The 16,068-nt window shown below is 39.0% G+C and overlaps 1 protein-coding gene across 6 annotated transcripts in view; it reads right to left on the reverse strand.

Annotated features, from left to right (window-relative positions):
* LOC117354776 overlaps positions 1–16,068 on the reverse strand; it is a 209,284-nt gene that overhangs the window by 40,605 nt on the left and 152,611 nt on the right. For all 6 annotated transcript variants that reach the window (XR_004538249.1, XR_004538248.1, XM_033932741.1 and 3 more), the window contains exon 14: positions 15,447–15,603. Coding sequence is in view for 4 of the 6 variants with exons in the window: in XM_033932741.1 (XP_033788632.1) it covers positions 15,447–15,603 (157 nt within the window). In the remaining 2 variants the exon portion in view is untranslated. The remainder of the gene's footprint in view (positions 1–15,446; positions 15,604–16,068) is intronic.

The raw sequence follows: 16,068 nt of genomic DNA on the forward strand, positions 1-16,068 counted from the left end.
TAGACAGGCTGGGGCTCTTTACCCTGGAAAAGCAGAGACTGAGAGGGGACATGATATAGACTTATAAAATCATGAAAGGCATAGAGAAGGTGGAGAGGAGCAGATTCTTTAGACTAGCGGGGACAACTAAAACAAGAGGTCATTCAGAAAAACTGAGAGGAGACAGATTCATAACGAATGCAAGGAAGTTCTTCTTCACTCAGTGGGTGGTAGACACCTGGAACGCGCTTCCCGGAGAGGTGATAAGCCAGAGTACAATTCTGGGGTTCAAAAAGGGACTGGATGACTTCCTGGAAGCGAAGGGAATAACAGGGTACAGATAGAGGTTTTCCTTACAGGACACTGAGCAAATAGGGTATGGACATTTTAGGTTAGGTAGGGAACACTTTCAGGTCATGGACCTGGAGGGCCGCCGCGGGAGCGGACTGCCGGGCACAATGGACCTCTGGTCTGACCCAGCAGAGGCAATGCTTATGTTCTTATGTTCTTATGATTGGATGCTTTTAACGTCTCATCTGAGTGACTGAAGATGTGGCTTTGGATGCGGAAGAACCCATGCTTTACGACTTTAATGTCTAAGTTTATGATCGTTTGTTTAGCTTTTATACTACTATGTACAAATTGAGTATGTAGTATTAATTGTTTGCCGATAAGTGTGATTGAGGGTGGGTTGAGAAAATGAGGTGTGTATGTTTGATTCTCCTCTAAATGGGTGAGTGGTTTGTGTGTGTTTCCAAGTTTCCAAGTTTATTAGTTTTTAATATCCTGATCATAAAACAAATATCTGACCGGTTAACAATAAAATTTAAATTAGATTAGAAAGAAATAGTAGTTTGGTGTATTTGAATAATTAGAGTAAACATATATAACATATACTGACAGACCTGAAAGTGAGGATAAGTGGGGAGGAAGGGAGAAGTTACATATTATAAGAGGAAATGAGATAGAGAGAGGGAAGGGATAGAACATGAGGGATGGGGATACATGGTAGAAGTGATATGCGCTGAAGAAAAGTTAGTTTTGAGAATTACAGGTAAACTGCACTTAAAAAGAAATTTATAAAAAAAAAAAAAAAATTAATAAATTAGAAATTAAGATTTGTCAAAGGCATCTTGAAATAGGAAGGTTTTAAGATTAGTCTTGAATTTTGGTAAATGAAGTTCATCGCGGAGAAATTGAGGGAGAGAATTCCATAAAGTGGGGGCAGTTATAGCGAAATTAGTTTTCCTAGTATAGTAGGATTCTTTTAAGGATGGAATGAAAAGGAGATTTTGGTCAGTAGATCTTAAGGAACGGGGAGAACTTTGGGGTATTAATAATTTATCAAGAAATAAGGGCAAGTGGGAGAGTTTGATTTTAAAAGAGAGCAGTATAATTTTATAGATTATACGGTGGGTGACAGGGAGCCAATGAGCCTCTTTAAGAAGTGGGGTGACGTGTTCAAATTTACCTATTTTGTAGATGAGTTTAATTGCTGTATTTTGTATGAGTTGTAAACGTCGAAGTTCTTTTTGGGGTAGTCCATTTAAAAGAGAGTTACAGTAATCTAAGTGGGAAATGACTAAGGAGTGAATTAGGATATTAATCGAGTCAGCATTTAGAATAGAACTGAGTGAACGGATGATGCGTAATTTAAAGAAACAAGTTTTTACAACTGAACTTATGTGGTCATGAAAAGTAAGCTCTCTATCTAAAGTAACGCCTAGTAATTTTATTTTAGTGTCCATAAACAATGGTGCGGATTTGATGTAAATTGTTCCTAGTAATGATTCGGATTTTTTAATAGGGAGAAGAAGACCACAAGATTTATCAACGTTGAGTGAAAGTTTATTTGAAAAGAGCCAAACGCTTATAGTATCTAATTTGGAGTTTAGATCGTTAATATCTGAAGGGTTTGAGGTATTGATCGGGTAAAGCAGCTGTATATCATCAGCATAAGCGAAAATTGAGAATCCTAATAATTGGGCAAGAGAAAGAAGAGGGGATAGAAAGATACTGAATAATAGCGGGGATAAAATAGAGCCCTGAGGCACTCCAAAAGTTTGGGTTACCGAAGAAGAAGTTTGGTTTTTTACATGAACTTTAGAGTAGCGTTCGTGAAAGTAGGATATAAACCAGTTGAGAGCGTGACCTGTGATATTACAATCTGTTAGTCTAGATAAAAGTAAAGAATGGTCTATGGTGTCAAATGCTGCAGATAAATCAAGGGAAATTAATATAACAGATTTTAGATGATCGTGAAAATATTGTATAGTTGTAATAAGGCCGAGTAATGATAATTCAGTGGAATGTGAAGTTCGAAAGCCGGTTTGATAAGGATGTAGGGCATGTGTTTGATCAAAGAATTCTGACAATTGAGAATGAATAATTTTTTCGGTGAGTTTAGAAATTAAAGGCAAATTGGCGATAGGACAGTAGTTGTTGGGTAAAGAGGGATCAGTGTTGTATTGTTTAAGTTTTGGGAAAACTAGAGCTGTTTTCCATACAGTAGGAACATAGCAATCAGAAAAAGACTTGGAAATCATTTCCCTTAAATAAGGACCAAAAAAGGAAAATAATTTTTTAAGAAGTAGAGGGGGGAAACTTTCGGTAATGTTATTGGGGGAATTTATAGATTGTAAAATGGTGAATAGTTGCGCTAGTGAAGGTACTTTGAAATTAGAGAAAGAACTAAGAGGTAGGAAAGTTAAGTCATTATTAGTAGTTGGGGCCGAAAACGCAGGAAGTGAAGGTCCGAGGTGAGTTCGAATAGTATTGACTTTGGTGTCAAAGAATTGAGAAAGTTCATCGGCAGATGGTAAAGTTGAAACAGGAGGGGTGAGTTTTTTTTTTTAGAATATTTTGAAAGAGACTGAGCAATACTAAAGAGAGTGGATGAGTTACTAGTGGTAGAGATAAGTTTTGAATAATAGTCTTTTTTTGTCTGTTGAATGGTTTTTTTGTAGTGAAACGCTTTTTCTTTATAAGAAAGGAGGTGACTATTATAGAGTGTTTTACGCCACTTGTTTTCGGCCGAACGGACTTGTCGACGGAGGAGAATCAAATTTTCATTAAACCAGGGTTGGTGTTTCTTTGAGGAATGGTTAAGAGTGGGTTTATTTTGTTTAACAGATTTAGGTGCTAGCGAGTCTAATAGGGATTTCGTAGCCGTTTCCCAATTAGAGAATTGTTCTGTGATGGAAAGGGAAGAGAAATCATTGAGGTTTAGGTCAAAGGAAGATTGAATAGCGGGGAGAGTTATATTATTTAGATTACGGGTGAAAGGAGGGTTATTTGTTTGTTGGATAAGATTTGAATGAGTTGGAGTATTTAATTGCCAAATAATCAGAGTATGATCTGACCATGGTACAGAGATGAAATCGAAATTATAGAAAAGGTAAGTCAGGGTGGTTGGGCATAGAATCATATCTAGAGTATTTCCTGCAGAATGAGTAGGCTTATGGATGAGAGGCGATAGTGATAAATCGGCAATCAAAGTTAAGAGTTCGGAAGTATTAAAGTGATTAGGGGTATTAAAATGGATATTAAAATCTCCCAGAATTATAGATTCAGGATAAGCGATATTGAAATCAGTTAAAGTGGAGATAAGAGATGAAAGAGAGGTTTTAGTTATTGGCGGGGGTAGATAGATAAGGAGAAAGTTAAGAGGAGAGGAAAATTTAATTGAAAATTGGAGAGATTCAATAGGAGTGTAAGAAAAAAGGTTGGAAGTGTTTACCTGAAGAGGAATTGAGGAATGATGTATAATTGCTAATCCGCCTCCTTTTTTATTCGGGCGGGGTTGGAAAAATGCTTTATAATTGGGTGGACAGGCCTGGGTGATGTATGCGTCCTCTCCCTGAGTTAACCATATTTCTGTAAGACATATAATTTGAAGATTATGTTGAGTAATAATATCATGAATTAAATGGTGTTTATTTTTTATAGAGCGTACATTTATTAGTCCGGATTTGAATGTAAGGGCGGGATGGAGTTGATTGAAACGGAAGTTAGAAGAGGAATGAGTTGGGATGGAAATGTCTTGAGTGTCTTGAGTGAGGTTTGACTTGATTTTTGTAAACTGTAGGTTTGGAATATCGGCGGCCCCAAATAGTTGGGATGGATGACATAGTACTTGAAGTAGGAAATAAAAGAACTTGGGAGACAAGTTCCGAGCGGTGAAGAATCAAAAAGAAAAAGATATAGAGATTAAGAAAAAGACAAAAGGGTCTAAGAAGGGAGGGGAAAGTAAACGAGGGTGTAGTGTGATAAGGGTTAAGATGGAAAGGTAGTAGAAAACGAAGGAACTGCATGAAGGAGCGCATAAAGGAGCAGAACCTGCTCCTTAGGTGTGCTCCTTTGGCGCGCGCCGCAAAGCAGAGAAATTTGTAGGGGACGTTACCAGAGAGGTAAAGTGAGCAGAGTCGTCAGCGCCACCGCTTTGCGGCGGCGGTCCTTTACAAAAACGAGAGGGCCTGTTAAAAGCAGAGAGGACAAACATTAGAAGGATATAGGTAGAAAGACGATAACAATGTGGAAAGACAAAAAAATAGGAATGGTTTACAGTAATCTAGTAAAACAGGTAAAATAATCAGTAAACGAGCAATAAGGATAAAATATAAATACCTGAAATAGAAATACTAATGCAATTCAAATTAAAATAAGTAAGTAAAACAAACTTGAAATTAAATGGAATTAAAATTAAATAAAATTAATAAAACAGTCGCAGTGAAAGTTTAGAGTTGAAGCAGTGAGTCAGCAGGCATAACAAAAACCAAGCAGTGGTGGTATTGGTTGATCTGTATATGCTGGATTAGAAATTATCATAGTCGGTTAAACTATTAGACAGTAATCTAATTTGATAATCTTTCTGATTTAAGTAAAATAGCGCTTCTACAGAAGGTATTTGATTTAGTAAACAGGAAGGCAAATAGTATCTTCGTCATAGGCATTACCTAGTCAGGACTGGTATTCTAGCAATGGTAGGCTCATAAAGAAGGTAGATGAACAATGAGTTATTAAATAATCCAAGTGAGTTAGCTAACTTGTTGGATCTTTAAAATCGATTAATTATTCTTTGAATATCGTTATGAAGCAATATACTTTCAGAAATATGTTAATTCCTGATAATTAAACTAAACTAAACCTTAGGTTAGCGATCATCAAACGGTTTGGTTTGATATCACGGCTAAAGTGGAGAGCGGCCGCATGATACTTAAAGTCCTAGATTTCAAACGTACGGACTTTAATGCTATGGGAGAGTACCTGAAGAAAGAGCTGTTAGGATGGGAGGACATAAGAGAAGTGGAAAGACAGTGGTCTAAGCTGAAAGGAGAGATAAAAATGGCTACGGACCTTTATGTGAAGAAAATCAATAAAAACAAGAGAAAAAGGAAGCAGATATGGTTCTCCAACCTAGTGGCTGAGAAAATAAAGGCGAAAGAGTTGGCGTTCGTGAAATATTAAAAAAAACAAGAAGAGGAGAGCAGAAAGGACTACAGGGTGAAACTGAAAGAAGCCAATAGAGAGATACATCTGGCGAAAGCACAGGCGGAAGAATAAATGGCTAAAAATGTAAAAAAGGGAGACAAAATTTTTTTCAGATATATTAGTGAAAGGAGGAAGATGAAAAATGAAATTGCTAGGCTAAAAGATGCTGGGAACCAATATGTGGAAAGTGATGAGGAGAAAGCGAATGTGCTAAACAAATACTTCTGTTCTGTGTTCACAGAAGAAAATCCTGGAGAAGGACCGAGATTGTCTAGCAAAGTTACACGAGAAAATGGAGTAGATTCTGCGTTCACGGAGGAGGGTGTTTATGAGCAATTTGAAAAACTGAAGGTGGACAAAGCGATGGGACCAGACGGGATCCATCCCAGGATACTAAGGGAGCTCAGAGAGGTTCTGGCGAGTCCTATTAAAGACTTGTTCAACAAATCTCTGGAGACGGGAGTGATTTCTGGGGATTGGAGGAGAGCGGATGTGGTCCCTATTCATAAAAGTGGTCACAGGGATGAAGCAGGAAACTACAGGCCGGTGAGCCTCACTTCAGTTGTTGGAAAAATAATGGAAGTTTTGCTGAAAGAAAGGATAGTGTACTTCCTTGAATCTAATGGGTTACAGGATCCGAGGCAACATGGCTTTACAAAAGGTAAATCGTGCCAAACGAACCTGATTGAATTTTTTGATTGGATGACCAGAGAGCTAGATCGAGGACATATGCTAGATGTAATTTACTTGGATTTCAGCAAAGCCTTTGATACAGTTCCTCATAGGAGGCTGTTGAACAAACTTGAAGGGCTGAAGTTAGGACCCAAAGTGGTGAACTGGGTCCGAAACTGGCTGTTGGACAGACGCCAGAGGGTGGTGGTTAATGAAAGTCGCTCGAAGGAAGGAAAGGTGAGTAGTGGAGTCCCTCAGGGATCAGTGCTGGGGCCAATCCTGTTCAATATGTTTGTGAGTGACATTGCTGAAGGGTTAGAAGGAAAAGTGTGCCTTTTTGCAGATGATACCAAGATTTGTAACAGAGTAGACACCGAAGAGGGAGTGGAAAATATGAAAAAGGATCTGCAAAAGTTAGAGGAATGGTCTAATGCCTGGCAACTAAAATTCAATGCAAAGAAATGCAGAGTAATGCATTTGGGGATTAATAATAGGAAGGAACCGTATATGCTGGGAGGAGAGAAGCTGATATGCACGGACGGGGAGAGGGACCTTGGGGTGATAGTGTCCGAAGATCTAAAGGCGAAAAAACAGTGTGACAAGGCAGTGGCTGCTGCCAGAAGGATTCTGGGTTGTATAAAGAGAGGCGTAGTCAGTAGAAGGAAGAAGGTGTTGATGCCCCTGTACAGGTCATTGGTAAGGCCCCACTTGGAGTATTGTGTTCAGTTTTGGAGACCGTATCTGGCGAAGGACGTAAGAAGACTTGAGGCGGTCCAGAGGAGGGCGACGAAAATGATAGGAGGCTTGCGCCAGAAGACGTATGAGGAAAGACTGGAAGCCCTGAATATGTATACCCTAGAGGAAAGGAGAGACAGGGGAGATATGATTCAGACGTTCAAATACTTGAAGGGTATTAACGTAGAACAAAATCTTTTTCAGAGAAAGGAAAATGGTAAAACCAGAGGACATAATTTGAGGTTGAGGGGTGGTAGATTCAAGAGCAATGTTAAGAAATTCTACTTTACGGAGAGGGTGGTGGATGCCTGGAATGCGCTCCCGAGAGAGGTGGTGGAGAGTAAAACTGTGACTGAGTTCAAAGAAGCGTGGGATGAACACAAAGGGTCTAGAATCAGAAAATAAGATTAAATATTGAACTAAGGCCAGTACTGGGCAGACTTGTATGGTTTGTGTCTGTATATGGCCATTTGGTGGAGGATGGGCTGGGGAGGGCTTCAATGGCTGGGAGGGTGTAGATGGGCTGGAGTAAATCTTAACAGAGATTTCGGCAGTTGGAACCCAAGCACAGTACAGGGTAAAGCTTTGGATTCTTGCCCAGAAATAGCTAAGAAGAAAAAATAAAAAAATTTAAATTGAATCAGGTTGGGCAGACTGGATGGACCATTCGGGTCTTTATCTGCCGTCATCTACTATGTTACTATATATCATATCTCATGCCATCTAATATCAATTTGATCTGTTTGGTTATATCTGACTTTTGGGTAATAGGTTGCTATAAATTTTTTATTCCTATTATAAAAATAGGGTTCTAATATTATTATATTTACTAAATATGCTGATATATATAACTTAATTTGTTTTCTAATTTACATGAGTTATTTATGCCTAAGTAATGATTTTGTCTCATTTATTGCATATAATGGTATTTTATTCAATAATAATTGGAAGGGAGGGTTATGTTGATAATTGGGTTTATACTGGATTCATTTATAAATTTTCAAAATTGCGGAGTAACTGTTATATAATTAAATTTTTAGCTTATTGGGAGTTATTTTATACCTGTTCTCAATCTGCGTTTCCAAGTTTTCGTATATATATGGGGTGGGGAGGGAGGGGTTGGGTAAGGGATGGAGTTTTCCGGTACATCTTATTTATGGGGAAGTTGATTTTTTACAATGCATTCATGGTTTGATTTTTGTGATTACATGCTATGAAGAGAGATTGGCGGGGGAAGCAACAAACTTCAAATCATTCTTCAGGTACGTCAAGGGGAAGCAACCAGCAAGGGAGGAAGTGGGACCCTTGGATGATGGAGACAGAAAGGGAGTGGTAAAATAGGAAAAGGAGATAGCTGACAGGTTAAATGAGTTCTTCACTTCAGTTTTCACGAGGAAGGACACAACCAACATTCCGGAACTGGAAGAGATCGTAAAAGGAGATCAGGATGAAAATCTGGTCCAACTAGAGGTGAGCAAGGTGGATGTCCTCAGGCAGATAGACAGGCTAAAGAGAGACAAATCGCCGGGTCCGGATGGCATTCATCCAAGGGTACTCAAGGAACTAAGGAACGAAATAGCTGAGCCACTTCGACAAATATGCAACCTATCCTTAAAAACTGGAGAGATTCCGGAAGACTGGAAAATAGCAAATGTCACGCCCATCTTCAAGAAAGGCTCAAGGGGAGACCCAGGAAACTACAGGCTGGTGAGCTTGACATCGGTCCTGGGAAAGATGATGGAAGCGCTGATTAAGGACAGCATCTGGGAACACATCGAAAACACTGGGCAGCTAAAGCCGAGCCAGCATGGCTTCTGCAAGGGCAGGTCATGCCTCACAAACTTATTATACAGTGGTGCCTCGCATAACGGACGCCTCGTACAGCGAACGCTGCGCATAACGAACTTTTTGTCTTGCTCCCTATAACGAACTTCGTTTCACACAACGAAGTCGCCCGAGGGGCCCGGGGGGGGGCGGAACTACTCTCGCCGCTTTCTAATGTGAGCCGGGAACAGCAGCACCCTCCTGTCTGAATGCAGTGTTCCATCATCTCCCTCCACCTTACCTTAAAAACCAAGTTTTCCGGCTTTCTTTTTCGGCCAGCCACACACTTTCAAAGAGCAGCACATGCGCGCATGCTCTGTTGTTCAATCTTCTCCTCTGACGCAACCGGAAACCGGAAGTTGCAGGAGAGAGAACATTGATCAACTCCAGCAGCTGCGCGTGCACAGCTTTTTGAGATCGTGCGGCTGGGTGAGGGAGAAGGCTGGCAGGCTCTGCATATGAGGTGAGGTGGAGGGAGGGAAATGTAGGGCTGCAGAACGAATTATTTTGTTTTACAGGTATTCTTATGGGACAACAGGGCTGCAGAACGAATTATTTTGTTTTACAGGTATTCTTATGGGAAAACGCGTTTCACACAACGAACGTTTCACATAACAAACTTGCTCCTGGAACGGATTAAGTTCGTTGTGTGAGGCACCACTGTACTTCTTTGAGGGGGTAAACAGCCAGGTGGATAAAGGGGAATCTATAGACATCATTTACCTTGACTTCCAAAAAGCCTTCAACAAGGTACCACACGAAAGACTGCTAAGGAAGCTATGGAACCACGGGGTGCAAGGGGAGGTCCACCGATGGATCACAAACTGGCTGGTAAAGGGACATTACTCAGACTGGCAATGGGTCATGAGTGGAGTTCCACAGGGGTTGGTGCTGGGACCGCTGCTGTTCAATATATTTATTAACGACCTGGAGGCAGGAACAAAATGTAAGGTTATTAAATTTGCGGATGACACCAAACTATACAGCAGGATTGAAAACACGGAGGACTGCAAAGATCTCCAAAAAGACCTGACAGCACTGGAAGAGTGGGCCAAAAAGTGGCAAATGAGCTTCAACATAGGGAAATGCAAGGTCATGCATGTAGGGAAAAAGAACCCGATGTTTACTTACAAAATGACGGGATCACCGCTAGGGGTGAGTAACCTTGAAAAAGACCTGGGAGTGATGGTAGACACATCACTCCCAGTGCGCCACAGCACTGTGGCAGTGCGCCACAGCCTCAAGGAAGGCAAACAAAATGTTGGGCATCATTAAGAAGGGTATCACGTCCAGGACGAAGGAAGTCATCCTGCCACTGTACCGTGCAATGGTGCGCCTGCACCTGGAGTACTTCGTCCAGTACTGGTCGCCATACCTCAAGAAGGACATGGCGGTACTTGAGAGAGTCCAGAGAAGAGCAACTAAGCTAATAAAGGGTATGGAGGACCTCTCATATATTACAGACTGAAGAAGCTGGGGCTTTTCTCCCTGGAAAAGCGGAGACTTACAGGGGACATAATAGAAACCTTCAAGATCATAAAGGGCATAGAAAGAGTAGACAGGGACAGATTTTTTAAATTATGGGGAACAAGTACAAGGGGGCACTCAGAGAAATTGAAAGGGGGAAGGTTTAGAACAAATGCCAGGAAGTTCTTTTTCACCCAGAGGGTGGTGGATACATGGAACGCGCTACCGGAGGATGTGATAAGCAGGAGCACGCTACAGGGCTTCAAAGAAGGTTTGGATAGGTACCTGGAGGACAAAGTGATTGAGGGGTACAGATAGGAGTAGAGGTAGGTTATAGGGATAGGATTAGAGGCAGTTAGAAAATTAGTCAGGGGCCCTGTTCAGGCAATTAGGCCTGATGGGCCGCTGCGGATGCGGATCGCTGGGCAAGATGGACCTCTGGTCTGCCTCAGCGGAGGCAACTTCTTATGTTCTTAAGATATTGTCTCTGAATGTTAATGGTCTTAATCATCCGATAAAAAGGAAAAAAAACATTGTTATTCTTGAAAAGGCAGAATGCAGATATTTGCTATATACAAGAGACTCACCTGTCGACTATTGAGTCTAGAAACTGAAAGGTGATTGGGTCAAACATTGTTTTTTCTCTTCAGCGATAGGGAAAAAAGCGGGTGTTGCTATATTAGTGAATAAAAAATGTTCTGCTTCATTTAAATTTAGGGCAGCGGATCCTCATGGAAGGTGGTACATGTGGAAATGAGCATGGGAAATACTACCATGACGCTTTTTAATGTATATGCCCCTAATTCGAACCAAAATGAATTTTTTTAGGACTCTGCAACAATTGGTTCTTCCACTGGCTGCTTCCAAGTTAGTAGTAGCTGGGGACTTCAATGCTGTTATGGATCCATTTTTGGATAAGAATCCCAGGAGATTTATAAAATCATTAGGTTTGGATAATTTTGTACAATCTTGTGACTTGAAAGATATTTGGCATATACTTCATTTTGATGGTCGTGAATTTTCGTTTTGTTCCCATGTTCATAATTCTTTTTCTAGAATAGATTACATTTTTGTTTCAAATCAATTAGTGCATCAAGTCACACACGCTGTCATTGATCAAATTATTTTGTCTGATCATGGTGGGGTGTGGATTGATATTAAAATGATAGATCAAAAAATGAATAGACCTATTTGGAGATTTGATAATACATTGCTTGCTGATCCGCTATTTTGTGAGACTTTTCTATTAAAAATGAATGACTACTTTCAAATTAATGATACAGATGAAATCTCCATAGAGGTTTTGTGGGATGCTTTTAAAGCATCCATGAGAGGACAAATTATTTCCTATTCGGCTTATCTTCAGAAACAGGTTAAAAAACAATTTTCTGATTTGGAGAAAGAAGTTAAATTTTTGGAAGCGAAGTTAATAGAAAAGTGGGAATATTCTACACAACAAGATCTTTTAAAAGTCAAAGGTAAATATAATGAAATTTCATCTAAATTGATAAGGAAAGATTTATTTTCCCAGCAAGCTTTGTATTATGGAAACTCAAATAAGTCGGGAAGAATGTTGGCAAAGTATCTTAAGGCGAAAAAAAGAAGAACAAAATTAGTTGCCATTAAAGATGAGAATGGTGAAGTTTATACTCATATTGAACTTATTTTGAAACAATTTTTAAAATTTTATAAAGCTCTGTATTCTTCTGAGACTTATTCAGATAAAAGAAAAGATGGTTTAGAATTTTTGAAGTTATTAGAGGGTCCAAAGGTTCCTGAACATATAAAACGAAGTTTAGAAGAGCCAATATCTTTAAAAGAATTAGGAACAGCTTTGAAGTCCCTTACAGTTGGATCCGCTCCAGGTGGAGATGGTTACATGGTAGAATTCTATAAATCATTTCAAAATATCATATTGCCCTATTTATTAAATTTATATCAGACTCAGCTAAATAAGGGTTGTATTACAAGCCAAATAAAGATCCTACTTTGGTTTCAAATTATAGGTATATTTATTTGATTAATGTAGATGGTAAAATTTTAGCTAAGACATTAGCTTTAAGATTGGCTAAAGCTCTCCCTTTCATTATAGATATGCATCAAACAGGATTCGTTGCTCAAAGACATTCTTCTCATAATACTAGACTGGCATTCCATATGATGTATTTGACAAAAGCCATCAATGATCCGGCCTTTTCTGTTTCCTTGGACGCAGAGAAGGCCTTTGATCGAGTGGAATGGACCTTCATGTATCAGGCGATGGAATGGTTTGGTATAGGTTCAGGATTTATACAAATAATACAAGCGTTGTATAGCTCCCCTGCTGCTAGATTATATATTAATAACACTTTTTCAGAACGTTTTAGTCTGCAGATGGGGGTTAGACAAGGTTGTCCCTTGTCTCCTTTGCTTTTTGATATTGTTTTGGAACCTTTATTGCTAGCTATTCAACAGGTAAAGGAGATACAGGGCATTCCGCATTCAGATATAGAGTATAAAGTTTCGGCATATTCGGATGATATATTGCTTTATTTGAGGAATCCGGAATCAACCATTCCATGTTTGCTTGAATTGATTGAGAAATTTGGAAAATTTTCAGGTTACAAGATAAATTGGAATAAATCGGAAGTTCTTCCACTAAATATACATTGTACAAAAGGTTTATTTGATTCATTTTCTTTTATTTGGAAGGAAGATAGTTTAAAATACTTAGGAATTTGGATTGCAAAATCAGCAGATGAGACAATGAAAATTAATGAGAAAAGTTTATTACAGAAGGTAACAGAAATGTGTGAGCAATGGAATCCTTTGCATTTATCTTGGTGGGGGAGAGTACAAACTGTAAAAATGATGATTTTACCTGTAGTTTTTTTACCAAATGGGGATGATACCAATTTTCTTTCAGGGGTCTTTTTATAAAAAATTGAATAGGGTTCTAACAAAATTTATTTGGCTAGGTAAAATTCCTAGAATTGCTTTAGTGTCTTTGCAAAGACCAATTGTGGAGGGGGGGGGTAAATTTTCCAAATTTTTATAGGTATCATCAGGCCTAAATTCTGCGTCAAGGTATGTATTGGATCCTCCCAGAGCCCATTGATAATATACCAGATTGGTTTTGGTTAGAATGGAGACTCATATTTCCTTTGCGTCTTGGTCATGTTGTTAGTATCCAAATGCCAAGGTTATACAAAGAACATAAAATATTTGTTGATACCTGGAAAACTTTAAGGTATATAAGTAGTCTGACTCCTATTCCAATAAATAAATCAACAACTCAAACTATTTGGCTAAACCCTAAGATCAAGGTTGGCGGTTTTAAAATCATCTGGAAACACTGGATGTTGGCAGGAATCCGTACTTTAGAGGATGTAATAAATAATGGCAAACTGCTTGAGTTTTCACAATTGCAACATAAATTTGGTTTAAATAAATCTCCATATTTTAGATGGTTGCAATTGAAGCAGGCCATTCAGGCAGGGTTCTCTGAATGGAAAAGTCTTAAAAATTATTACAGCCTAGAATTCTTATGTTTTCAGATGGACTCTATGGGTAATCAGGCCGCAATGTGGTATAAATTAATATCTGGATTTGTAAATAAAAAATCAAAACATGGTCTTAGAGACATTTGGGGCATTGAGATTAAGCATCAGATTACTGCATCTCAATGGCCACGACTTTGGTCTTGGAGGTTAAGATGTACAGTTTCAGCATCTATGAGACAAACATGGTTTTTTCTTTTGCATAGAGCTTTTTGGACCCCTGTTCGTTTACAAAAATTAGATAGCTCTAAGTCTAATAGATGTTGGTATTGTCATCTTGTGGCTGGGACATTAGATCATCTTTTATTCTATTGTCCATTCATATTATTATTTTGGAAATCAATTTGGCCGCAAATAAATAGGATGTTGGATAATCCAGTAGCCTTGACTTATGATACTATTTTATTCGGCACAGCAATGAGAGCAAAGAATCAAATTTCTTCAAACAATAACAAACTTTGATTTATATTGACTGGGGTAGCAGTACAACAAATAACATACAATTGGAAAACTTATGATAGGTTAAATTATAACTTCTGGTGGAATTCCGGTTGCCATATATATAAAATGGAGCGTGCATTAGCAACACAGAGAGGTTATTTTGGTACGTTTCAGAAGATCTGGGGACCATTAGCAGACTTCTGTAATGAATGATATCATTTTCCCATAATAAATTATTTGTTAGGAAGGGAGGTATTTTTATTTTATTTATCTCATAATATATATGTATTTGTCAATATTTTTATTATAATTGTAATTTGTATTGGGAGGGGAGGGAAGGGAGAGTTTTAAATTTTAGTAACAATTGTTATACATATTATGTAATACATACATTTTCAGATATTATTGTACATGAATTTAGAATGATACATTGTATTTACAGTGATATATGAAGAAAAATCAAGTGTATATTTTATGAGATTGTATAATTTTCTATGATACACTTGTAGTATGAAAAATGAATAAAAAATTTAAAACAAAACAAGAGGTAGCGCTACCGCTCCTGCTTTAGGAAGGCACGGGGGGGGAGGGTCAGTCACCGACTTGGAAGGCTGATTGGTTTTAAAAGTATTTCCCTGTAACTTTGAGTGTCCCCTAGTTTTTGTAATTTTTGATGGAGTGAAAAATCGATTTTTCACAATCCGCAAGCATTTTAACAACTTTGAACAGTATAGTGTCATCTGCAAATTTAATCATCTCACTCGTCGTTCCAATTTCCAGATCATTTATAAATAAGTTAAATAGCACCGGTCCCAGTACAGACCCCTGCGGCACTCCACTGTTTACTCTCTTTCATTGAGAAAAATAACCCTATCCTCTGTTTTCTATCCGATAACCAATTGCTAATCCACAACTGAACTTTGCCACCTATCCCATGACTCTTTAATTTTCTCAGGAGCCTCTCGTGAGGAACTTTATCAAAAGCTTTCTGAAAATCTAGATACACTATATCAACTGGCTCACTTTTATCCATATGTTTATTCACATCTTCAAAGAAGTCAAGCAAACTGGTGAGGTAAGATCTCCGTCGGCTGAACCCAGTCTCATTAAATCATGTTTGTCTACGTGTTCCACAATTTTATTTTTTATAATTGTTTCTACCATTTTGCCCGGTCTGTAATTTCTCAAATCTCCCCTGGAGCCCTTTTTAAAAATCAGCATAACAGTGGCCACCCTCCAATCTTCAGGTACTACTGATGATTTGTTTACTTCTCCTTAGAGGAATCATCCATCACATACCTGATGAGAGTACTCAGGTTTCTGATTCCCTCATCAGTGACGTGGCTATAGTCCGTCAAGTCAAGCTCCAGGAGGTCTTGGAAGTGGCAAAGGAAAGATAAACCAATATCTGTGATACTATGTCGGCTTGGCAATGCCAGGTGAATGAGCTTTAGACCTGAAAGAGAGAGCAGAGCAGACCAGATACAAATACCCTCCTAACTCATCCCGAATATAAGCAAACGTCATTTCATTAGGTTCACTTCACAGCCCTGGCTTCCACAGTACCAGCCAGTAATTGGTGAGGTCCCCTGGTAGTGTGTGTGTGTGTGTGTGTGTGAGTGTGAGTGTGTGTGTGAGTGAGTGTGTGTGTGTGTGTGTGTGAGTGTGAGTGAGTGTGAGTGTGTGTGTGTGTGTTGCCAAGACCCTCTTATATGTCATTCTCTGCTTCCCTATCATCCACCATCCACTAACTACGTCTACCTGTGACCTCCCCACCCCGCCAGTATCTCTTTCTTTATTTTGTTTCTCAATAGAGAATGACATGGGGCCAAATTTTTCCCCATCCCTACAGAAACTCAATTTCCCCGTCCCCGTGGGTTTGTCAATGTCCCTGTCCCATTCCTGTAAGCTTGCCTTAACC

Source organism: Geotrypetes seraphini, chromosome 2 (assembly GCF_902459505.1).
Source record: "Geotrypetes seraphini chromosome 2, aGeoSer1.1, whole genome shotgun sequence".
NCBI classification, from domain to species: domain Eukaryota; kingdom Metazoa; phylum Chordata; class Amphibia; order Gymnophiona; family Dermophiidae; genus Geotrypetes; species Geotrypetes seraphini.